Here is a 26,010-nt window from a genome sequence, read left to right as displayed (position 1 = left end):
CTCTGGAACTCCCTCCCCCCACACATAAAACAGTCAGACACCATTACAACCTTCAAGTCACAACTCAAAACTCACCTGTTCAAACTCGCACACAACGTCTAACTGATCACTGGTTTGTTTGTTTGTTTGTTTTGTTTTGTCTTGTTTTTGTTTTATTTATTTTTTATGTTTATATATTTATTTATTTATTTTTTCCACAATGACTTGTTTTTTAAACGATTTATGATGACTATATGCTCTGTAAGGTGACCTTGGGTGTCTTGAAAGGCGCCTCTAAATTAAATGTATTATTATTACTATAAGCAGCGCCTAGGTTTATTCTTGATTTCAATTTTTCTCTTTCAGCGTTTTTATTATCAATTACTCTCTGAAAAACAGTTTTCCTTCTCTTTGCTGGTGGTGGTGGTGGTGGGGATGGTGGCGTCTTGTCTGCCATGGAAATTGTCTTCTACTGCTAGGTCCAAATGTGGATTAACTAGTTCCAGTAGCTACCGCAGGAAAACAACAAACAGGAGCTTGCTCTGGGTCACGAGCTCTGGGCCACGAGTACTGCACGAAGGGGTCGCACGCGGGGGAGGGGGGAGTGCAGTACGACCGTTTGACTGACATACTTACTGTCCAATGCAACTCGGTGGCTCTGGAAATCATTGCCTGGAGTTTTTCGAGCCCTGCCCGTTCCACAGATGATTGACTTGTTTAATTTTCATGTCAGTACTTCTAACTCAGTGGCTGTAAGTGGGTTATGATAAGGATTTCAAGTAATTTTGCAAAAATTGCCAAAAAAGCCAATTCCATACCCAACCTTTAACCAAACCTGGTTCTAGGAACGCCCATTATTTGCTGGATTTCCCAATTAACTAATGACTCATTCAGAATCTTGAGAAAATGGCAAAAGCCATCAAATTTCATCGATTACATTTGGGGAGAGCAGTTGCCAAGTTGTGCTTTTATAGTTGGCCTGTGCATCATCAGTGTACAGTTATCGAATGCAGCACATGGCGTCTAGGGGGCAGAAAGTCGCCTCCTCCTCTTATTAATTTGTTTTGATCCATTTTTCTTTATTAACGTGGTAGATGTATTTGTAACACGTGTTTGCCTAGAGCCGGGCCCCCATCTCAGCAAAACTGGTGGCCAACATGCTGTCGGTTGCCGGGGCTGACCACATCATCACCATGGACCTGCACGCCTCGCAGATCCAGGTTAGTGGTCCTCACACCCAACACACTGTGTAACCACCTGATAATAAGGATCCAAAGCTTTGTCTACCTTTTAAAAGGGACATTTTCTTTTGTCCTAGTCCTCCATATTATAAGTAGGGATGGGGATCGAAACGCGGTTCTATCAAGGATCCGGTTCAAAACTTGAAAATCATTAACTCACGGCATTTAAGTCAAATCAATCCAATCACTGCAGCGTGTCCACCAATGTTTTTGAATGGAATTGTAAGCAAACGGGTATTACAAATAAAACGAGTGAAGTCTGGCCGTTAACTTTGCTTGTGAGAATGACTGAAACGGCGAGAAGGGTGAAATCATTTATTGTAAAGGGGGAACACAACCTCAATGGTCAAGCACATTAGCATTGTGCATCAAATAAAGGCCAATTGCAGGACCTTCGACTGTTTCCGAGTCGAAAAGACTCCCGTCTCCTCCTTCTCCTGTCGCACCACAGACGGGCCCGTCTTAATCATCCACTCAAAGTACTAGCGGTAATCGCACACACAGACATTTTCGCTAGTCCCGCCAGCTAAAAATAGTAATCCACTTGTGAAATCGGTGTTGTATCGGCAGCATAAAAGCTAGTTATTTTAAAAAGTAAATAAAGTTTCAGATGTGCTGCGATATGATCTGATGAGGTTGGCTCCGTAAAACGACTGTTAGGTTATCATGATGCCTTCAAATGTTGCGTTCAAATGTAACAGAGAAACGGTAAATTGAGGTTTTGGTGAGAAACATGAATAATACTGTGTTACTCATGTTTCTGTATTACTAACACAGTTGTATAGTGCTATAATCATTTTAGTATATATAATTAAAACTACTGATGTCAGTATTTATTAAGAATTACATATTTAATTTAAAATACAATTATTTATTTCCTAAATATTTTCCTCATCACTAAAAACGCGTCGTATTTCCACCAATTATTAGAAAATTATCGATAAAGACTCGGATCCTTAAGGAGTATCAAAAATGGCATCGATATCAATAAATATTAATGATCGCCATCCCTAATTATAAGAGGGCAAGATATTTCTAGAAAGTTGAGTAGTTTTTAGGGTTATGGTCCCCCATTGGAAACATCTCCGTCAAGCACCACAAAAGCTGGTCCACCAAATCGTATTTATGCTCTGATGGGAGGGGGATGGGAAAGTGGGTGGTAATATTCAAATGTGCCTTCTTCCTACGAAAGAGTCCGTGCCGAAACTGACTCGCTCAACTGGAAACTGTAGGCGGGGTACTTTCAGAAATGCATATCTCACTCAAAAAAGCATGTATGGGGACCCAAAACAACCAAATCTAAGGAAAAGTGTTTTTTTTTCATAATATGTCTCCTTTTAACACCACATATCGTCTTTACAACCACCGGGATGATGACATGAACTGCTATTGATAAAATGGCCAGTACACTCAGTCCATTTAGCTTTCCACTGTAGGGGACTCTACAGGAAATGATGTAACAACACAGGAAGTGATGAGGATCACGTAAGCCGGCGTTGTTAAACTCCAACCCGGGTTTTGACGTTGCCCGTGTTCTCCAGGGTTTCTTCGATATCGCTGTGGACAACCTGTATGCAGAGCCCGCTGTGCTGCAGTGGATCAGGGAGAATATTCCGGAGTGGAAGAACTGCATCATCGTGTCCCCAGATGCCGGCGGAGCCAAACGGTAAACGGGAGCGCTTCGCTCGCCCTTAGGTCGAACCGTGGGTCGCATCTTATCAAAGGGACTGTTTGAAGTGGTCGATGCCTGGGAGGGCATTTACATTTAGGGCTTTTATCCAAAGCGACTTACAACCATTCATGCACACATTGACACACTGACGGCGAGGTCAACCATGCAGGGCGACAGTCAGCTTGTCGTGCGCTGAAACAAACTGGGTACCCGACTGGCTTGCTGCCTATCCTCTTCGCGAGCTCGCTTCTGTAAAGTAATTTGAAAGACATTATGGGGAAACGCACATTTTCCCATAAAATGGCTTGTCGTGCTGCTTGACAGGACGCTGCGCTACCTCTCTGCCCACTAGGGATGGGCCGATGGTCGATTCTATCAACTATCGACGATGGATGGATTCCATCGTCGATCATCTGAGATGAAAAGGCGTTGTTTTTTTTGTAATTCTTTTTATTGCCAGAAAAAACGGCTGTGGTGTGGTGGCAAATTTTACTGCTTAAAAAGCCCCGCAAATTGTAATTGAAGTTAACTGGCACAGGTGGAAACACTCTGTAGAGCTGAACCGACGTATTCATTCACTGCTACGAGAGGAGAGGGGAGGGGCTCTAAACCTACTGGTCTGCTCGCACGGCTAAATGACATCACACTCCGCTGCATGTCACTTTGAAAAACTGATGGTCCCATCTCTCCGGGTGTGTGGTGTGTGTGTGTTAAGACAATGGCAGAGCCATTGCTGTGTCTAAGCCGCGTAAACATGTACACTTCTGATCATCCGATTCAATTTCTAAGCGGAATAGATCTATTCCTATCATGCAATCCAAATTTAATGTATACATGGCATTTACAAAAGTGGTAGGGTACATCCGTGTGTCTCGCGCAAATCCGTTATGTTGGTCTGGACTAGGGATCGACCGATTATCGGCGCCGATATTCGGCATTTTGACGCATATCGGCGCCGATATTCGGCATTTTGACGCATATCGGCATCTGCCTTTTCTTTTTGATCCGATGGCCGATAAGAGATCAATTTAAAACGGGATTATTTTGGCCCTGATGCAGCCGTGCCTCTCTGTCTGCTGTCACTACGATGTCTCCAGCATTGTCCAACCCACAGCACCATCTGATTGGTAACTCGCTCTGGTTACACGCAGAGCCACGATGGACAAAAGAAAGCTCAAACAAGTGTTTTGGCTATTATTTTTACTTAAAAAGTGAAAACTGCAATGGTATACAGGGGTTTTTCTAGAAAAAAAAAAAGTAGCATGGAGCAGACCCCTGCGCAAAGCCGAGGGAGCAACGCGACCGAGGCGGGGGATGGTGTGGAAGGGGGGTCTCCCCCTTCCACGGCGCGAAGCCTTTGAAAAAATAATGATTAAATGATACATTCTGAGGCTATCTTAGAGAGAAATTCTAGCTCTTGTGGTCATCCTGAAAAACTAAAATACTATCAACTTTTGGTAGACTTGTACAACTTTACCCTGTAAATAAACACGACAAATTTCAAAAATATTGGCTAAACTTTTATTAAGTAGGACAAATCACAACAGCAGCCGTCTGTTCCTGAGACTGCCCCAACGGCTCACTGCCTTGTCAAAATCAAATTGATCAATTGCAGGCCCCACAATACTGATCCTGAGGAGGTGGTTCAGGGTAGCGTTAGTCATGGTAGACCTCCTGTGCCATGAATCTATGGAACAAGTTTTGGGGCTCTAGAGTCAATAATGGCGACGCTATAGAAATGTTACTATTGTCGTTTTCAGTTTTGCACTTTGCAGACGGTCCCTAAGCTCGCGGCTGAAAGCCGACTGCTCGTAGGAGCCAATGCAATTCACCGTTCGCTAAAGACGGCTCGTTTGGATGAAAACTATGTTGTAGCTGGTTCTCTGGGTTACTACACTTTTATTGGGCTAATTCGGCCGTGCAGCTGCTATTTAGTTCCCTGCTACGGGTTCCCTGGTAACAGGGAACCCTGTTCGACTGTTAATTTTGCTCTCGCAAAACTCTTGATCAACACTCAGCATTTGTTTATTTCTGTCGTTCATTGAAACCGCTTTGTGCAGAGAGAACTGGAATGGTCTTGTATACTTGCTTAGCATCTTAGCGCCTAGACCAAAAACCCATTCAAATACATAGTAGCTAGCTAGCTGCTAATAACTTTAACGTTAGCATGTCGACTCGGTGTTGGGATCTTTTCGCGGGGAAAAGATCGTTTTGAGAAATAGTGTATGTTGTACAGCAGCATGTAAGTACAGATCCAAGTCTGACAGGTTCAGTCGGCATTTCGGTAGGATGGCGCACGCCGGGAGTATCGGGGCACAGCGCCCCTGTTCCCTTGTTTAGAAAAAACCCTGGTATAAACACAAACTGAAATAGTAAAAATTCTATATATAACTATGTACAAATAAACAAAAATAAGTAAAATTACAATAACAATGTGAAAATAAACAAAAAACTATTTACATGATTCCCTCCTTCCCTCCCCCTCCTTTCTTCTCCGGGCGTTTAGGCATCTTTCAAAATGTTCATAAAACCAAACTCACAAAAGTAAATAAAAACAAAACCACACACGAGCGCGCAAATCCACCACTTGCTTCACAGTCGCACTCTGGGGAAGAGCCTGCTAGTTTGCGCACACCCCTTGCACATTTGTTTTCTCAACCACACGTGAGACGGTGTTTGACATGCTGGATATCGTCAGAAAGGTATTTTCATTGGCTATTAGGATATCTAAGGCCCGTCCCCGACCCTTGCTGTCTGCTGGTGTAGCTGTCAAAGTATACATGCCCCGTTTTGATGATCGCCTCATTGGCTTGTAAGGCTTGTAAAAAAGGAAGTATTGGTCTTACAGACATGTGTGAGGGCTCTGTCACCGTGAGACCCTGGCGAACAAAGTGGATTCCATGAATCAGACGACAATAGCGGAATTCAAACCCTAAATCGCAGTTTTCTACAAAATAACATTGCAGCGTTTCGGTTTTCTATTTTTCGGCTGCTTTGTATTAGATGGCTTTTGCATATACACAATGTAATTTGACTGAAATAATATTGATATTCGACTTCTGTGGACTCTTATGAACATTTCAAGACCCAACATGAAGTATCAACTCATTGCTAAGGATATCCACAACGAAGATAAAGTTAGAATGGACCAAGGGAGGAGGAGGGTGAGGGGGGCTATTTTGACCTAAGACCAGTGATGGGCAGTAACGCGTTAGAAGTAAGGCGTTACAATAACGAGTACAGTACGTTCAAATAACGAGTAAAGTAAGGGATTACTATTGCAAAAATAGTAATTCGATTACTTTTACTTTCCCGCAAGCAGCCTGCGTTACTGCATTACTAAACCGTGATTTATTCTTGCCATAGACGTTAAAAGAATTTGGGATTTTGCCGTGTTTGCTCTGTGAGACTGTCTCGTGACAATGACGTAGCCTATAGCGGCGCGACGTCTAGAAGTAAACAACAGACACGTGTGTGCAAGACATGGAGTGCGGGAGAGAGAGCGAACATGGAGCATTTAATTCATGGAAGTTCAGACATTACTTTGACTCGGTAAAAAATTTAAAAAACATTAACGTCCGCTGTACACTCTGCGTGGGAAGAAAGATTTTGTCTACAGCGAACTATGGCGTCTAGGAGGTGGCAAGAACCACAAATAACATCTATGACGGCCCACAGCAGTATAATTTCGAACCCGTCAGACGTGAGAGGGCGAATGAGGAATTGCTTAGAACTGATGGCGGTCAAAGCCAATTAAATGCATGGTCAGAGGAGAATGAGTGGAGAGTTCCTATCATTTAGCAACCAGCAACGAGCGCTGGAGCTAGTCAATAAACAGCATTGCATACAATAACGACACTTTTATTTGTTTTTACTGTCAGTGAATAGCACAGAGTGAAAGTCAACGTTTTCTTTATATCTAATCTCTGACGGCGATTATGTCGTAAGTTGCCTACCGGTAAACTTAGTCAGAAGATCTAGAAATAGAAGGCATAATGCTAGCTATGGGCTAACTTAGCCTATCTGACAGCAATCAGTGCACTGGCAAATGAGTGCCTGTAAGTATAACCGATCGTGGTGTGACATTATTTAACCATCAATCTACCGCAAATACGACAGATGTACATTGAACACGTACACAAAGCACACTGTCCAACCCAGCGAATGCTGACACAGCCCACAACAAGCCAAACATCACCACGCCGGGTGTGCTCTCTCTCTCACTCTCGCACGCCCGTACTACACAATCACTCCAACTTATCAAACTCCAAGGCTAGGCTGCTTCACTAAGACCACAACCAACCACAAGGCCTTGATCATAACCATGCAGTATGCCGAAGCCATAAAGGACACACGCACAGTCGCATACACTCATCTTATGCAAAAAAATCGGTTTTATCATCAACATTCAGTCACTGCAAAGATTTAAAGGCTAGCCTCTTACCATAAGTTAGAATGGACCCAAAGTATGTGATTGATACAGTCTGGTTCGCCTTTCGCTTGCTATCCGTTTTTAGTATGACTTCTCAACATTACGTCTTTCTTGTGTTAGGCGCACATGGCTAATATGCATACGTGCACAGGATTGGCTGGCTCCGCAAGGCAAATAATATAACATATTTAATTATCTTTTTATCAGTCTATCAACGCATGGGTCTAGTTTTAATGTGATGCATTTTGTGTATGTCCAGTCAGACTTGTTGTCTCCCTTGTTCTGTGTGGTCTTGTAGGCTATACTGTGTGAGCCGAATCACCTAAAGGAATTCCCGACGTGTAGTTTTATATGAATAAAGACTTGACTAGGCTATTTATCTATCGAGGCTATTAGTTAAAGGTCCCATGACATGAAAATTTCACTTATGAGGTTTTCTAACATAAATATGAGTTCCCCTAGCCTGCCTATGGTCCCCCAGTGGCTAAAACTTGCGTTTGGTGTGAAACGAGCACTAGCTGTTCTGCTCGCCTTTGAAAAAACGGAGGCTCAAGTGCGCTGATTTGGAATGTGTGTTTAGGACGTCATCAAGCATGATGACGTCCTAAACGTCATTATGCTCCTCCCCTTACTCTGCCTGGCCCGCCCAGAGACGTTGGCCCGCCAATGAGACTCGACTGTGTGTGTGTGTGTGTGTGTGTGTGTGTGTGTGTGTGTGTGTGTGTGTGTGTGTGTGTGTGTGTGTGTGTGTGTGTGTGTGTGTGTGTGTGTGTGTGTGTGTGTGTGTGTGTGTGTGTGTGTGTGTGTGTGTGTACACAATGTAACGCAAGTGTTTCTTGTCGGTTCTTTGACGTGTCTTGTATTTCCATAACGAGACGGTTGTGGGGGTTATCTGAGCCATGGTTGAGAAGGAATTGGGGGAAAGGAACTTTGGCTTTGACTCGCTGAAGTACATGAACTGCGACATGCCGCCGGTTGCCGCGAGGCACCATCGCCCGGCAGCGGGCAGCAGGCAGCGCGAGGTTCAGTTGACTTCAGGTTGATGTGAAAGTGGAAGAACCAGAGACGTCGCAGAACCCGACAAAGTCGTTTGTGATTCATAATATCGTCTGGAGGCGCACACAGCTTTTGGCTGTGATAATATGTATTACATGATATAGATATCTATGTATTATATGATATTATTTAGATATAGAGCTCCAGGACTGTAACGCAAGTGTTGTACACTTCCTTGTTATTTGGATAACCGTTCTGCCTTTGGTGTTATGGCGCATAACACGTCGGACTCTCGTCTCTGGTATTTCTACAACGAGACTCGTATTTGGGGTTATCTCAGCCAAGGTTGAGAATGAATTGGGGGGAAGGAACTTTGGCTTTGACTCCCTCAAGAACATGAACCACGACATGGAGGAGAAAGGGATTGTTGGCGGCGGATGTCTCCCGCTTGAGCCCCGCTGAGGGACCACCGCCGGAGGCGGAGGTGCCTAAGCACTGCCCGGCAACGATCCCTTTCTCCTCGTCGCGGTTCAGTCTACTTCACATTGATGTGGACGTTGAAAAACCAGGAACGTCGGAGAACCCAACGCGGTCGTTTGAGATTCATAATATCGGCTCACACAGCTTTTGGCCGTGATAATATATATTGAATAATATAGATATCTATGTAGGCTATATGATAATATTTAGATATAGAGCTCCAGGACTCCCGTGTGTTCTAGAATATTTACAGAACACGGCTAAAGGATGTGTGCGCCTCGCCATTGCATACATCCACTGTAAACAGAGCGCATGGTACCGTGGCTGCAAGCTGCTCAGGGCCACACCCCCACCCTCCTCCTTGACCCGCCTCGCTCCTCCTCATTTGCATTATAGCTACAGACACCAAAACAGCGCATTTGGGGGAAGCTCAATGTGCGACTGGCTCGGAGTGGCTGAATTTCGGGAACGTCTTTGAATACTGTTAGTTGCCCACTAATACCTATATTAAAGAATACATAAAATAGCATGTCATGGGACCTTTAACAATTATTCTCCAAAGTTGAAGTGAATAGTGGGGAATAGCCCCCCGAGACCGTAGGATTATTTGTTGTCATCAGCTGACATTTTGCGAAAACAATAGTTTGAGATGTCAATCATGGGATATTGCCCAATATCCCGAGATAGCCAACCAATCAAATTGCGCCATTTTAGGAGGTTCACGTGTAGCATATAACTATAATATATATGTTTTTATCTATGAAACACATCCTTCCACACACACGCAGTTCAAACACATAGGCCTACTCTTCTTTGACATTAGAACAGCCTAAAGGTTAATAGACTTTGGTTTTAATTATTTGATTGCTGTATTTTATTTACATCTATTCGAATGAAGGTGTGTATATACACACGAAACGATTTTCTTTAAAGGTCCCATGACATGCTATTTTATGTATTCTTTAATATAGGTATTAGTGGGCAACTAACACAGTATTCAAAGACGTTCCCGAAATTCAGCCGTGGTGCAGAGTTACAGCCACTCCGAGCCAGTCGCACATTGAGCTTCCCCCAAATGCGCTGTTTCGGTGGGCGTGTCAAGGAGGAGGGTGGGGGTGTGGCCCTGAGCAGCTTGCAGCCACGGTACCATGCGCTCTGTTTACAGTGGATGTATCGCAATGGCGAGGCGCACACAGCCTTTAGCCGTGTTCTGTAAATATTCTAGAACACACGGGAGTCCTGGAGCTCTATATCTAAATATTATCATATAGCCTACACAGATATCTATATCATATAATATATATGGTAACCCTTCCTTTTACAGTCCCCTAATTACTAGGTATTTACCCGGTACATACATGGTAAATCATAGTGTATTACTGGGTAATTACCACTGGTAATAAGAAGGTAAATACAGAGGTAGTTACCCGGCAAATACATGGTAAATCATAGTGTATTACTGGGTAATTACCACTGGTAATAAGAAGGTAAATACAGAGGAATTTTCCAGTAAATTATAGTGTATTACTGTGTAATTACCACTGGTAATAAGACGGTAAATACAGAGGAATTACAGCTGAAGTACTAAGTAAAACCTCCACTATTACCCATCAACTCAACTAAGTAGCGTGTAGTTGTAACTGTTTTGGGTTGGTAATAACTCCGATATTGTGTACTTCCCAGGAAATTGGGCAACCAATTCTTAGAAACACTTATTATTCAAGGTTTATGTTCTTAACAGCCGAAGTTTAATGATGTACTATCTATTAGCATAGTACTTTCTAATAAAATACTTTTTCGTAGTTATTATTCGTAGCTACACCCATTTAGAAAGGGTTTATTCGATTTACCACTATGGAATTACTTACCTGGTAACAACCTCTGCAGGAACAGTTTTCCTCTAGTGTTATGGTACATCTTCTTAAATACTGGGTACAAAGCCGTTTGTTTCCATGGTATTACCAGGTACTTCTTACCATATAATTTATAATAGATACATTCCATTATCCATGCAGTCAACACAAACTTGTACCATGTACGTTCTGCGACGTTACCAAGTAAAACACACCAATTTACCCAGTAATTAAGCTGAAACTGTACTGTAATAGGAAGCCTCGTTTGTTTCCATGGTATTACCAGGTTCTTACCATATAATTTGTAATACATTATTCCCTTTTCCATGCAGTCAACACAAACTTGTACCATGTACGTTCTGCGACGTTACCAAGTAAAACACGACAATTTACCCAGTAATTAAGCTGAAACTGTACTGTAAAAGGAAGCCTCGTTTGTTTCCATGGTATTACCAGGTTCTTACCACATAATTTGTAATACATTATTCCCTTTTCCTTGCAGTCAACACAAACTTGTACCATGTACGTTCTGCGACGTTACCAATTAAAACACGACAATTTACCCAGTAATTAAGCTGAAACTGTACTGTAAAAGGAAGCCTCGTTTGTTTCCATGGTATTACCAGGTTCTTACCACATAATTTGTAATACATTATTCCCTTTTCCTTGCAGTCAACACAAACTTGTACCATGTACGTTCTGCGACGTTACCAAGTAAAACACGACAATTTACCCAGTAATTAAGCTGAAACTGTACTGTAAAAGGAAGTCTTGTTTGTTTCCATGGTATTACCAGGTTCTTACCACATAATTTGTAATACATTATTCCCTTTTCCATGCAGTCAACACAAACTTGTACCATGTACGTTCTGCGACGTTACCAAGTAAAACACGACAATTTACCCAGTAATTAAGCTGAAACTGTACTGTAAAAGGAAGCCTCGTTTGTTTCCATGGTATTACCAGGTTCTTACCATATAATTTGTAATACATTATTCCCTTTTCCATGCAGTCAACACAAACTTGTACCATGTACGTTCTGCGACGTTACCAAGTAAAACACGACAATTTACCCAGTAAGTAAGCTGAAACTGTACTGTAAAAGGAAGCCTCGTTTGTTTCCATCGTATTACCAGGCTCTTATCATATAAGTTGTAACTGGTTAATCCCTTTTCCATGCAATCAACACAAACCATATATGTTCTGCAACATCGTTCACCAGTAGTTAAGCACTTTAATTGTTGTTATAAAACCCCAAACCACTGTTGATGAAAGACATATTAAAATTAAACAAAATCAAAGGCTTATCTTTCAAACAATGCATATCTCACAAACAGGCACTGAACACTGAAGAAATCGGACAAAAAAAAGAGCCGTCCACATCAACTCAATTTAAATGTTACTGATGGTGTTTTCATAAAACACATGACAGTGTTATGGCAAGTGACCACAAGGAAGACTGCGTCAACCTCTACAATTTGAATAAGTGGTGAATGCCATGCAGCAATCTTCCTATGGGAGCATCTTTGTGGTCATTCGCAAACCAATGAGTCCACTCGATGAATGAAAGATGACTCTTTAGTGTCTTCTCTGTGAGGTATCCCTGCAGTCTCCACATCTGGGATTTGAAGGCTGACCAAGACCTGACCAGGTACCTCCAAATCTCCCCTTCAAGAATCAGAAGACAAGAAAATAAACATTAGGACTGTCAATTAATGAACATTTCTAGAACATGTAGAACTCAAAGATTATTTTGTTTATCAGTTAAGAAAGGATGCTGGTCCTCTGGCCATTGTGTTTGGTCATATTGAAAAGAGAAAAAGGCATAGCCATAAATACAGTTAATAGGACGGGAGGGGACAGGCAGTTAGCTCCGGTTAGCCCTTTAGCATCGAGCTAGCGGAGCTTCTGTCATTCAAATAACTCGGACATGTTGTTCAAAACCTATAACACCCAATTTATTAAAATATCCGGATTTAATCGGGCTCTCTCCCATAAGTACAGTTTATAGGACGGGAAGAGACAGGCTCTGTTAGCCCCGGTTGGCGTGATGCTAAAGAGCAGCTCTACCGGAAGATGGCACCTCAACAGGTGCAAGTTGGCCTCCGGTTTGATATTCGCCGGATATTCGGTTTACCACCCAATCGGATTCATCAACATAAGTGCAATACATTACGGGCTTAGTATGTTGAGGACGGTTTAGGACACCGTATCGCGAAAAATCACAAACACATGTTGTCGCCATCGATGTCTGTGCAACAACGTCATTTACGTTCTCTGGCTGCTACCTATTTTAGGGACCGTCAACAAGTTACACTCACCGACTGGTGGCAGAGACGTTACCATGGAATTGTTTCTGGAAATAAATCATATAAAATAACATAAAAATCACTAAAAAATACATTTTGTCACCTGATTGTAGTAGTAGTTGCCACTGGTGGGCTGCTACTTACTGCAGGTAACTTTGCTAATATATTGCATTATTGTTAAACAATTAATAATTTCAAATATAGTTTGGTCGATTTTTGTCGAATATTAAACTATTAACTGCATTATGATTAACTATATTGCAATATATTTGTGTGATTAATTCCTGAAACAATTCCATGGTAACGTCTCTGCCAACAGTCGGTGAGTGTAATTTGTTGACGGTCCCTAAAACAGGTAGCAGCCAGAACGTAAATTACGTTGTTGCACAGACATTGATGGCGACAACATGTGTTTGTGATTTTTCGCGATACGGTGTCCTAAACCGTCCTCATAAGCGCTGCCCGGCAAAGATCCCTTTCTCCTCGTCGTGGTTCATGTTCTTGAGGGAGTCAAAGCCAAAGTTCCTTCCCCCCAATTCATTCTCAACCTTGGCTGAGATAACCCCCAATACGAGTCTCGTTGTAGAAATACCAGAGACGAGAGTCCGACGTGTTATGCGCCATCACACCAACAGCAGAACGGTTATCCAAATAACAAGGAAGTGTACAACACTTGCGTTACAGTCCTGGAGCTCTATATCTAAATAATATCATATAATACATAGATATCTATATAATATAACATATTGTGTGCGCCTCCAGACGATATTATGAATCACAAACGACTTTGACGGGTTCTGCGACGTCTCTGGTTCTTCCACTTTCACATCAACCTGAAGTCGACTGAACCGCGCGCTGCCGGCTGCCCGCTGCCGTGTGATTGTGCCTCGCGGCAAACGGCGGCATGTCGCAGTTCATGTACTTCAGCGAGTCAAACCAAAGTTCCTTTCCCCCAATTCCTTCTCAACCATGGCTCAGATAACCCCCACGACAGTCTCGTTGTGGAAATACAAGACACGTCAAAGAACCGACAAGAAACACTTGCGTTACAGTGTGTGTATTCACAAACACACATGTGGCGCTCGCACGGTCGAGTCTCATTGGCGGGCCAACGTCTCTGGGCGGGCCAGGCAGAGTAAGGGGTGGAGCTGAGATTCCTGATGACGTCATGAATACAGACATTCCAAATCAGCGCGCTTGAGCCTCCGTTTTTTCAAAGGCGAGCAGAACAGCTAGTGCTCGTTTTACACCAAACGCAAGTTTTAGCCACTGGGGGACCATAGGCAGGCTAGGGGAACTCATATTTATGTTAGAAAACCTCACAAAGTGAGATTTTCATGTCATGGGACCTTTAAGAGAGACTTTAAAAAAAAAATTGTATCGTTAAAAAGATTGAGAGTAATACAAACAAGTTTTAAAAAAGCGTATACAGGTTGTGTATAGCTAGTGCGTTTTTGAAAAGTAACTAAGTAAAGTAATAAAGTAACTAATTACTTTTGAAAATAAGTAATCAGTAAAGTAACTGGATTACTTTCTTGGATACGTAGTCAGTAACTAATTACTTTTTCCAAGTAACTTGACCAACACTGCCTAAGACACTAGGATATTTTTGATCTATATTCGCTAAACATATTTATTCCACCGAATGGTTGACATTGGATGACATTCCTGAGATTCTAAGCTTTCAAACGGTGTATGACATGACTATATCACTCAACTGATTGATGCCGAAAATTGACACAGCATGTTGGGGGGGGGGGAGGGGTGGAGTAACTAAAACTTGCCCCGATTTGACGATTATGTGGTTAAAGGCATTTAAATGAAGTGTTTGAGTTGGTATTACCGTATTGAATTTTTCAGGAGGGAAAACGGCGATAAGTTTTGATTTGTCGCGCCACACTTTTGCCGTGCACAGGCGAGCACATTCACGAGAATTAGTTGTGTGAAAAATTCGCTCGAGTTCAAATATTTGAACTTTGACGCGAATTTCGCGTGATGACAGCCAATCAGCGTTCAACAGCGTGGCCACTGAGTCACATGTGTAGCCAATCAGCGTTCAACCGTCCAACTCAGTGCAGTGCAGCATGGAGGAGAAAGTGAATGTTGCCGTTTGCGACTCCCGGAGCTCTATATATAATATAATAGTATATAATATAATATAATATTTGTATATATAATATCACGGCCAAAAGCTCTGTGCGCCTCCGGATGGCTGTAGCGCGGGGAGCTCTCATAGGGATTGGGCTTCTCGGGGTTTGTTTACCGTCGTTGCTATGTTTCCGGTCTTGTGTGTTCCAACGGTTTATTAGATAGGCCTATCTAATAAATCTGTCTATTCAATACTTCATTCACTGCCTCTTCCGTGGTCATTACAATATTATGAATATACTGCGTCGGGTCCTCCGATGTCTCTCCCTCTTCCACAAAAGGTAAAGACATGCAATGGTGGTTATCTTGTTGTGGCGCGACTAATTCGAAATTAGGCCTACCTAATAAACCGTTTTTTTAATCATTGCTTTATTGGCCTAAACTGAGGAGAAATCAATGCCATAAACGCAAATATTATAGGCCTTCATTACACGGGTCTTCTCAATGGTGTGGAAGGCTCCGTTCACTTGCATGGATAGTAGTCCGGTAACTTGTCAACCCCAGCGTCTTTGGTTGCTAAGCAACCAAAGACGTTCTGACTATATCTCTGCTGATCAACACTACGGGCCCTAACTTGCATCCGGCGCAAGTGACTTAGTCACTGGCGCATGCGTCGTTGCTAAGTTTACAACTGGCGCAGAGTGTTCTTTTCCCACCAGCGCCACTCGCCGGTAAATTAGGGATTGATCATGCGCCGCAAGGGGCGGTTCGGCGGAAGGAGGAGGCGTGTTCTGGCGCAAACGGTATTTTGCCGTCTCTGAATACCATTGCGCTACTGACCAGGAAATACCTGGTTTAAAGTCAGTGGCGCGTTGTTCAGACGCTATTTTAAGGGCGCATGCATACATGCGCATGCGATGCATACGGATTGCTTGTGCACCTCGCGCATACACTTTGCGTCTCATCTACCTAGCCGCACATTCTTGGGAAATTATTTGGGAAAGAACAGCTGATGCAGCGGTAATAAGTTGTACTTTTAAATCAATGCATCTGCAAACACCGTACACAGGGTGTCCGCGGAGGTCTTAAAAGTCTTAAAAAGTCTTAAATAAATTTTTCTAAATTTAAGGCCTTAAAAAGTCTTAAATTCGTCAAATGTCGTATGCTGGTCTTAAATTTATAACTCGGAGGTCTTAAATTTGTCGGGGCAGGGTTATTTAAAAAAAATAAATCTCGCGGGACTTTTCGGGAAGGAGATGTATGAGAGGCTACTTTCTTGCTAGCTGCATATATAAACGGATGTCTGCGCGCTTGCTAGCTAGTCTGCAACAATGGGTAAATGCAAGTTCAACGTCAGTTGGCTGGAAGACGTCCGTTTCCGAGGTTGGCTAGCGTCCGTTGCCAACCCAGAACAGGCCAGATGCATTCAGTGCAAAAGTAGCCTACATTCAAGCTCGGCACCATGGGGATTAAGGCTCTCGTCAGCCATATGCAGAGCCAAAAACATAAAACCTCTGCCAGGAGCCAAACACAGACCCCAGCCATTTCTACGTTTTGCATCTCTACCCCGGCGCCACCGCCGCAGACGGTCCGCGCTGCTAGCACTGACCTGAGGGTAGCATTTGGTGCGACACCAACACTGAAAGCGGAGGTGTTGTGGATTCTAAACAGTCACAGTGGTCAAGCACCAGTCCTACAACTCGAATGAGGGGATAGGAGACCTCTTCGGTTTGATGTTCCCTGAATCTCAAATCGCGAGCACCTTTACTGCTGGAAGGGACAAAACGGCGTATATGACTCGCTTCGGACCAGCGCCTTTCATCCGAAACGAGCTAATCTGCAGCGTCAACAAGGCTGATTTTGTTTTGATATTTGAGACGTTGAACCACGCCACTAAAAGCAAGCAACTCAACGTGCACGTACGATATTGGGTCGGAGATCGAGTGCATTCCCGGTACTTGGGCTCGCAATTCATGGGGCCCCACATATATGGGGGTAAAAGGGGTGATGATACATTTTTAGGGTTAGGGTTAGGGTTAGGTAACCCTATTTTTTAGACAATATGCAGAATCTTTTCACTTATGAATTAACACGGTCAGCTATTTTTGCCAGCACGCCACCCTAGCCAAATTATGGGTAACCGTGTTCCCCTTGGCTGTGATTTGAACTTTGAATTCCTCGTAGGAGTTCATAATAATACATTGCTCGCCTTGGATGAAATACACCGCTCTTGCGTGATTTATTTTGCATAAGGGTGAGTCAAATGACGCGAGAAACGCCCCTTTTATGTGAACGCGCATTGAACCTAAAGCGGAAAAACCTGGTTCAACTAATTTAATCTAAAGTGAGCATTGTGGTACCATTTAACTGTGATTGCGAGTTGCGGCTCTGTCGAGCCAGGTTTTCCCAAGAAAGCCTGGGTATGTTCAACGAGGTTCGTGGTATACCCCCCAGGTCTTACTGAAGGCATTTATTTAATGGTGAAAATATTATTAATCAGTGGCGTGAATATCGACGGTGCAACCGGTGCAGCTGCCCGGGGGCCCAGACGCTGTCACCCCCCTCTCAACAACTCAAAACTTGGGTGCACCATAAATACGTGCTGGTGCACCCAAATAAAAAATGTAGGCGCACCAGTGCACCCAAGGAAAAAGTTAGTCTGGAGCCCTGGAGTATCACTTTATGTTCAATAAACAGACAGATAGTAAACTTGAATGAGTCTCATTGAGTGACACACATGCTATGCTTGGGTTGTAATACAGCGGGATCCCACCCACCATCGCGGGTTTAAGGTCTTAAATTTCATTCAAGGTGATATTAAAAAGGTCTTAAAAAGTCTTAAATTTGACTTGCTGAAACCTGCAGATACCCTGGTACAGCAAACGCATATTTTCTTGACACAGACATCGTGTAGGCCTACATGCCCATAACTTTTAGGATTGATGAGTAGGCCTATTTGATCGTGAAAAACATTGTTTTACCGCGAGTGAGTGTTAAAAAGAATGAATGAATGCGGGCGCGCGTGTGTGCTCTGTAAAGCGCCCAGTTTCCAACCTCGAAATTTCACTTCATTTAAATTTAATTTGCATGGTATTTCTTATCCTTACCAGATGCCCGAACCACCTCAGCTGACTCCTTTCTAAGTAAAGGAGAAGCGGCTCTAATCCGAGTTCCTCACGGATGGCTGAGCTTCTCACCCTATCCCTAAGGGAGACGCCAGCCACCCTTCTGAGAAAACTCATCTCGGCCGCTTGTACCCGCGATCTCGTCCTTTCGGTCATCACCCAACCCTCATGACCATAGGTGAGGATAGGAACGAAGATCGACCGGTAGATCGAGAGCTTTGCCTTGCGGCTCAGCTCTCTTTTCGTAACAACGGTGCGGTAAAGCGAACGCAATACCGCCCCCGCTGCTCCGATTCTCCGGCCAATCTCACGCTCCATAGTTCCCTCACTCGCGAACAAGACCCCGAGGTACTTTAACTCCTTCACTTGGGCAAACTAAACACGTAACGCATAATACAATCAATGGCAATGTCTATTACCGCGGGGACACATGCATATTAGGATAGCATACAATACTGATAAGAAACAATGTTTATAATGTATTGCGTAGTCTATATCATTAAATAGAACCACAGTTACCGCATATCATATGTTATAGCCTATACGTTTTCTTTGCCGAAATTTATTTGAGGACTCAGTATATTCCATGTGTGAATTAGGCCATATTATTTGGCAATAAACTAAGCCATTTGCAGTTTGAAATTCTCGGAGACTGCAGACGCGCTGTCAAAATATCAACTCGTCCGATTCAAATGCGCTCATGGCTCTTAGAGGGGATGGGAGCTGGCACTCATTGGTTTGTTGCACGTTACGCCCAAACCACACCTACGGGTAATTAGGCTGCTTCAGACCAACCCTTTTGACAGTTGCGCCGCGGCGCCGTAGAACCGCCCACAAAGCTACTTGCGCTTTGCGCTTCCCACTTGCGTTTCAGACCGTTAAAATAGGGCCCTACGAATGCTGGTAACGAATTATAAATTGTAAAAAGACACACCATGTGAAGTTATTTTTTCGTTTTGGCAAATAGCTGTGTAATAAGCGGGATAATGTAGCCTATAGAACGTCGCTGGTCATTATCGAAAATATGCCCCTTCAGGGCGAAGCAAGACACCTCTGCTGTGCGTCGGTGTCCTGTTCGCCCTGTTGGTACCTTTTTTCCCGATAATGACCAGCGTTCTATACATTATCCCTTAGCCTACATATATATTTAGCAGAGTAGGCCCAAGTAACAAATGTGTACAAAGTTACACATGTATGTAACCGGGCTCGGGCTCATAATTACAGTTAATGTGTCGGGCCGGGCTCAGACAGAATGTGCACGGGCTTGGGCCAGGTCGGGCTTGATTTTCTGGGCCCGATCTAAGCTCTACCCTCCATTGGTCGTATAGCGCGACTGCGACTGCGGTCCACTTTAAAAAAAAAAAACGGTTAACCGTGTACACGAGAAAAAAGGGGTTGTGTAACCGTTTACAATTTTTTGTAAACGTTCACACCCCTAGTCGTCTTATATTCGTGGGTCTAGTAGGGCTGTAACGATACGCGTATCGAAATCAAGACACTTAAAGCCACGAACCTGTGGGCGCGATATGCCCTTTCTAACTCTCCGGTCAAATTGTCAGATTGAAATTTGCTAATAATTTGTCTAAATAATAGTCTGCTGACAGCGCCCCCTCCTATCGATGCCGTAAGTATGCGACGAGATGCCCTCTCTGTGATGACAGCTCTCCGTGGCTACGGAGGATTGCATTTCTCCACAGCCGTCGAAGTCCTCATATGCGATATGAACGACATTTATCCAGAGTGGGCCAGGCGCGAAAAAAATTGCCTGTGTGATCCTGTCTCACCGATTATTGACAGGATGGGTACATTATTCTACCGGACTCGTTCGCTTCTTCACTAGACACACGTGCTACCGCTCGCTCTCCTCGCTCGTCCACTCACTCGCTGACGTCACACACACGCATACGCACACTTAGGCCTGTCGCGATATGCAATAAATCAATTAATTGCGCGATAAATTAAAATGAGCGATAATTTTTTGCCGGCCGCAATAATTTCCATTCGCACTCTTATTTTTTTAAATCATTGCTTTATTGGCCTAATCTGAGAAGAAATCTATGCCATAAACAGAAATATTATAGGCCTTTATTACACGGGTCTTCTCAATGCCGTGGAACGCTCCGTTCACTTGCATAGATAGTCCGGTAACTTGTCAACCCCAGCGTCTTCGTTTGCTAAGCAACGTCAACGTCTTTGAAGGACTATTTCTCTGCTGATCAACACTACGAATGCTGCTAACGAATAAATTGTAAAAAGACACACCATGTGAAGTTATTGTTTCGTCTTGGCAAGTAGCCTTGTAATAAGCGGGATGATGTAGTATAGAACGTCGCCGGTCATTATCTAAAATAAGCCCCTTCAGGGTGAAGCAAGACACCTCCGCTGCGCGTCGGTCGCCTGTTCGCCCTGTCGAGGCTTATTTTCCCGATAGTGACCGGCGTTCTATGCATTATATATATTTATATATATTATATATATTTAGCAGGGTAGGCCTAAGTAACAAATGTCAGGTTGAAATCGGGCTCCGGCTCATAATTACAGGGCACAACGAGTAAACCCCCTCGTCAAGTGTCAGTAGCCGCGTTGACATGGACACATCTGTTCCGCAAAGGTTTCTATGCGGAACAGAAAATGATCATGTATACGCCTCATTCGGAATACAATTATCTGTTCGGCATAGATTCTATGCCGAATAGAAGAGGTGGTGTAGTCCGTTTTAATCGCCATGTATGCACTTATTCCGAATAGATTGGGATTTAACTTAGAGCAGCCGCAGTAGTTCGCAATTGGTCCACTGAGCTCCGTCGGTACTTTTAAGCACACCGAACTTCACCGCTGTCAAGGAAAGTGGATTTATTGCCTGATTCACGTCTTTGTTATCACTCCGTAAAAGTAGTCCGGTAAGCGTGTCTGGTTGCTAAGCGACGGGACATGTTTACTAATGACGTCATGGCTGCCGCGGGTTTTTAAAAGGTAGTAAATTAAATTAGGCCAAATTAAAGCCAGTAAAAAGTAGTAAACGTCATCTGACGAGGTAGTAAATTTTCGAACCCTAATCCAACTGGACCAATGGCTTTTTCAATTAATGTTACTTACGTGAAGGCCTAGCTTCTTCAATAAACTTGCGTGAATATATTTTTATGTTACGAGTAGGACCTGTGACCTAGGATCACGTGTACCGCGCGCGCGCGTTAAAGTCAGTTTGGGTACCCGGCTGGCTTGCTACCAAACCTCTCCGTGAGTTCGCATCAAAATGGGTAAATGTAAATTTTCAGACCTCTGGCTGGAGGAATCAGCCTTTAAAGACTGGCTTAGGCCAGTAGCTGGCAACAGCCGAGAGGCCGAGGTACTGTGGTGTTTAGATTTAGCAGTAAAACACCACTCGTTCAAGTCAAACGATAACATAGGAGAGCTGTTCCGCATGATGTTCCCGGACTCCCAAATCGCAAAATCATTCACGTTGGCCAAGGACAAGACCGGCTACATCATCAAATTTGGCATTGCCTCCTATAACCCTTGAAGTTATTAAGTTATTAAGTTGTTTGTTAATAAAATACTATTAGTATAAAGTTGCACTTTATTGCCATTTTTTTGAGGCCCTGATTTAACCATTTTGTTTCAGATTCCAATTCACAGTGTAGCTGTTCATTCTAAAGGTCCAGTCTGTCTTCTAATTGTCATGGAATTGTTACTTTTTGACATTAAGTAAAAACCTATGGACCAAGGCCGGTTGGGACATCTTGATTAATCCAACTCCTATGTTAGAGTTCCCTCTTACTTCAATGTAGCTCTCTCGCTGGCCCTAACACAAACACACACCGTGTGTGTGTGTGTGTGTGTGTGTGTGTGTGTGTGTGTGTGTGTGTGTGTGTGTGTGTGTGTGTGTGTGTGTGTGTGTGTGTGTGTGTGTGTGTGTGTGTGTGTGTGTGTGTGTGTGTGTGTGTGTGTGTGTGTATACTTTAAGCTGCTACAGTTGAAGCTTGAAGTCGTGCTGGTAGTAAAGAAAAAATGTGACGGTAGTAAAAAGGTAGTAAATTCAACTTAAGAATCTCTGTATAAACCCTGGACGTGTTCGCGTATCGTAGTGTCCGCGCGCGTCCGAGGTAAATGTAAATGAGTAGGCTACTAGTAGTACTTTTGCAGGCTGAACGTTAAAATACTTCTTCACTTAGAGAGATGGCAGCTGCAGTAGTTCGCAAATGGACCTTCGAGGATTCCTGGTCACCAAATTCCTGCAAGACCACTCTCTCCCACCAGTCTTGGCTGCAGACTCGCATCCAAATTCCTCTTGTTTGCGGCGGAGTAAATATAAAGATCTGACGAGAAATTGACGTTGCTGCGCTGTCCTCCTCCTTCTTAATTGAAGGAGCAGGCAGAGAAAACCTCTCTCCTGCTGTGCTTTCATTAAAATCAAATTTAAAATCCCCGATAGTGATAAGACATCCATTATGTCGCCGCCGGTCCAGAGATGTGTCAGGTGTGCGCGAGAGACAGAACGGACACTTTTGTTACTGCCATGTATACAGTAGCCTACATTCGGAACACATTTTAGGAACAGATCTATGCCGCATAGAAATCTATGCGGATCAGATGTGCCATGTAAACGCGGCTACTAACTTGTTGCATTGTCTGTATGGGAGGCGGAGTCCTGGCGTAATCGTGTTTACATCCTTTTTATTTAGTGTTTCAATTTTATTTATTGTTTTTGGTGGTGTTTGGTTTTTATTCAAGAGCATTTTTTGTTAATAATAGATTGTTTTTGGTTGTTTTGTTAATTTATTCTGGATATTTTAAATGTCTTCCAGACGTCCAGTTCCAGTGTTCTTTAAAAATAAAGGTTTGTTGATCTTCGAAAGGGTGTACTTTATCATTATATTAGTTGAAAAACGGCAATATTATCGCTTATCGCAATAATTCCCGGGGCAATTAATCGCCCAGAAAAATTTGTTATCGTGACAGGCCTACGCACACTGCCATTCTCGCACACACACATATGCTGCTCGTAACACTATGCCCCGTTATTGCGACGTTCATGTTATACGTTCATGTTTTTCCCCCATCTATTGAAAGTTAGGCTATTAAACATGTTGCATTCTATACGGCCTGATTATGTCATTATTTAAAGGCATATCGTACGGGATCCAGTAATATGCACTTTTTAATATGTTTAAATTGTTTTTTACATCCTGACGGCAATAAATAACTTATGGGCAATGAAAAAGAAGCGGAAAAAAAAACTAATTCTGTATCTGCTATAAACCTATTAAAATGCTTACCAATCGGAGACACTGTGCCCGGATCTAAAGAACCAATCCCAAGCCTGCGCGTTCTCTCCCCTCTGTGTACGAGCCTGAGCTGGCCTGAGCGCGTTCACGGAGGGCAAAGAAAGCGTTGTTGTCATAGTAGTTCATGTCAGTGGACTAGACCTAGTGAGCCTACAACGTTTACACAATGGAAGAGAAACAACAGAAGTTAACTGAACTTTTTCTTTACTGTTACCAGTCAATCTGTGCTTATGAGCTAGCCTGATGGCTGTGAGTACTACTACTAACAGTAACAGTAGGCCTCATCATGTTTGTTTTAAACATTTAGCATTATAATATTATAGTTTATTGAGAAATTTTGTTGAGAAACGCAGCCGACCGTTACCTCAGCTCTCGCTCAATGAGGCAGCGGCAGCGTAGCTACCTGGTTGCTAAGCAGCAGCAGAGCTCGTGCACGGCTCTGTGTCGAGGGGTGGGGGCAGGGAGTCCTGAAGGGTGGGGGAGGAGTTAAACGGAACTCCGAAGAGAAGCTAATTTCAAATCATGCTAGCTCTCACATCGTACTGTATAGCTTTAAGCTACATAGCCTAATAAGAAGCGCTAATAAGGATATTTGACTAAACCAACCAAGCAGTTCAGGGTTTTTGCCTACCAGCAAAAAGCATCCTCCAACTGCAATCTTTGGTTATTTCTTTATTAATTTAGCTATACTTTAATAGTATTCTTTCTGTTCTCCCTCTTCAAATCTGTTCAGTATTCCAAATTATTTGTTATTAAATGTTACATTAATTTAATTGGTATATAAGTGTTGTTTGAATAAAATGCTTTTTAGATTTAAAAAAATCGTGTGATGTATCGAACCGTGGGTCAAAAATCGTGATACAAACCGAATCGTGAGTTTGTGTATCGTTACAGCCCTAGGGTCTGGTAGTCGGAGCGCAGCTTCTCTTCTTCGCCTCTCCCTTTAAATGTCGATACACATTCTCGGCCCCAGGTGACGACAAATATTGGTTCCGGGAAGAAGTAGTCCGGCTTCCTTAACAACCAGCCCGGTACTAGTGTTTAAAGGGGACCTATTATGCTTTTTCGACTTTTATGACCTATAAACGTTGTTATGATTGATAGTCATGTTTAACCATACTAAAGTGTCAATTAATGACGTACATGCATTTCGACGTATTCCCTGCTGACAGTCTGGGGTGGCTGTGCAGAGCGCTAAACACTCGGGACAACGATTGCGATTCACTTGTTCACATTTCCGGGAAACCGGTTTAATATGTGGCCTGTATTTTTACTTAAAAATGTTCACAATATTGCTTGAAATTAATTTTTCATCATAATGTAGATAGTTTGCCTTGAAAGTGCCGTGGCCTTTAACGGCATTATTATTATTTTCATTAATATAACAAGTGTTTAATTCACTTTTTTTTTATATTGTTTTGTTCTGCAAATCTGGTGTGCAAATCGTTTTTTTCTAAATGTTTGTGTTGAAAAACAGGGGGTCGTCTTATAATCAGGGTCATCTTATATTCGGACCAATACGGTATTCAAAATTTTGACACCAATATTTTCCCTTTTACTGTGAATTAATATCGGCTCCAACTATCAGTTATCGGCCCCCTTGACTACTAATCGGTATCCGTATCGGCCCTGAAAAAACCATATCGGTCTATCTCTAGTCTGGACTTGTATGATATATGTAAGGGATACATTATATTATACATTATCCCGCTTATTACACGGCTCCTTGCCAAAACTAAACAATATATATAATTCACACGGTGTGTATTTTTACAATTACCATTCGTAGTGTTGATCAGCAGAGAAATAGTCAGCCAAAGACGTTGACGTCGCTTAGCAACCGGACACGCTGGGGTTGATAAGTTACCGGGACATGGAATTCTATTTTGACCAGAGAATTTTATTCCGATTGAGCTATTCTTCCTCTTCTAATCGGATCAGAAGTGTCCATAAACGCGGCTATGTGGCGGAGCTATTGCGTGTGTGTGCATGAACGTCCTCACGCTCTGGCGTCAAAGGAAATCAATGAGAGCACCTGAAAACTATGCCGGTAAGAAACTAAAACTGATTCGGAAAAAAGTATAAAAGCTATCGACATTTCGTTTAGATATTATTGAAGATACAAGTGTGTAGATTTTTTCAACGGTTTGAACGAAGGTAAACGGTTGAAAAATGTATTGGTTACGAATACGATGTGTTGAATTGTCAGAGGTTGACCAGGCGGCTTCAATGAAACCAACTGAAAGTAGTAGAAGGGAGTAGGTGCATCCGGCGTTACATGAAACGGTGACATTGACGACCCCCTTGATAATAATTTTTAAAGGGGAATTTCACCGGTGGAAACATGAATATGTATTGAAATTGGGTCCTATATGTAGTCGGATAACAAAATAAATTTCTAATTTGGTGCCGTCTTCAAATCGAAATGGTGAACTTTTGCATTGTGCCGGGATGTTCATGCAGGACAAGGAAAGGACAAGCAGTTACGTTTTCATCTCCTACCTAGAGATTCTGAGCGTTGCTAACAGTGGCTACGGGCTATCAATCATC

General features: G+C 42.9%; 1 protein-coding gene across 1 annotated transcript in view; it reads left to right on the top strand.

Annotated features, from left to right (window-relative positions):
* LOC130381083 (ribose-phosphate pyrophosphokinase 2) overlaps positions 1-26,010 on the top strand; it is a 70,706-nt gene that overhangs the window by 24,398 nt on the left and 20,298 nt on the right. The window contains exons 3-4 of the mRNA XM_056588509.1: positions 1,101-1,199; positions 2,762-2,886. Coding sequence (XP_056444484.1) covers positions 1,101-1,199; positions 2,762-2,886 — 224 coding nt within the window. The remainder of the gene's footprint in view (positions 1-1,100; positions 1,200-2,761; positions 2,887-26,010) is intronic.

The sequence above is a fragment of the Gadus chalcogrammus genome, chromosome 4, assembly GCF_026213295.1.
Source record: "Gadus chalcogrammus isolate NIFS_2021 chromosome 4, NIFS_Gcha_1.0, whole genome shotgun sequence".
Taxonomy (NCBI): Eukaryota; Metazoa; Chordata; class Actinopteri; order Gadiformes; family Gadidae; genus Gadus; species Gadus chalcogrammus.
The sequence above is the reverse complement of the archived record's forward strand: the minus strand, read 5'-3'. Positions and strand labels throughout refer to the sequence as shown.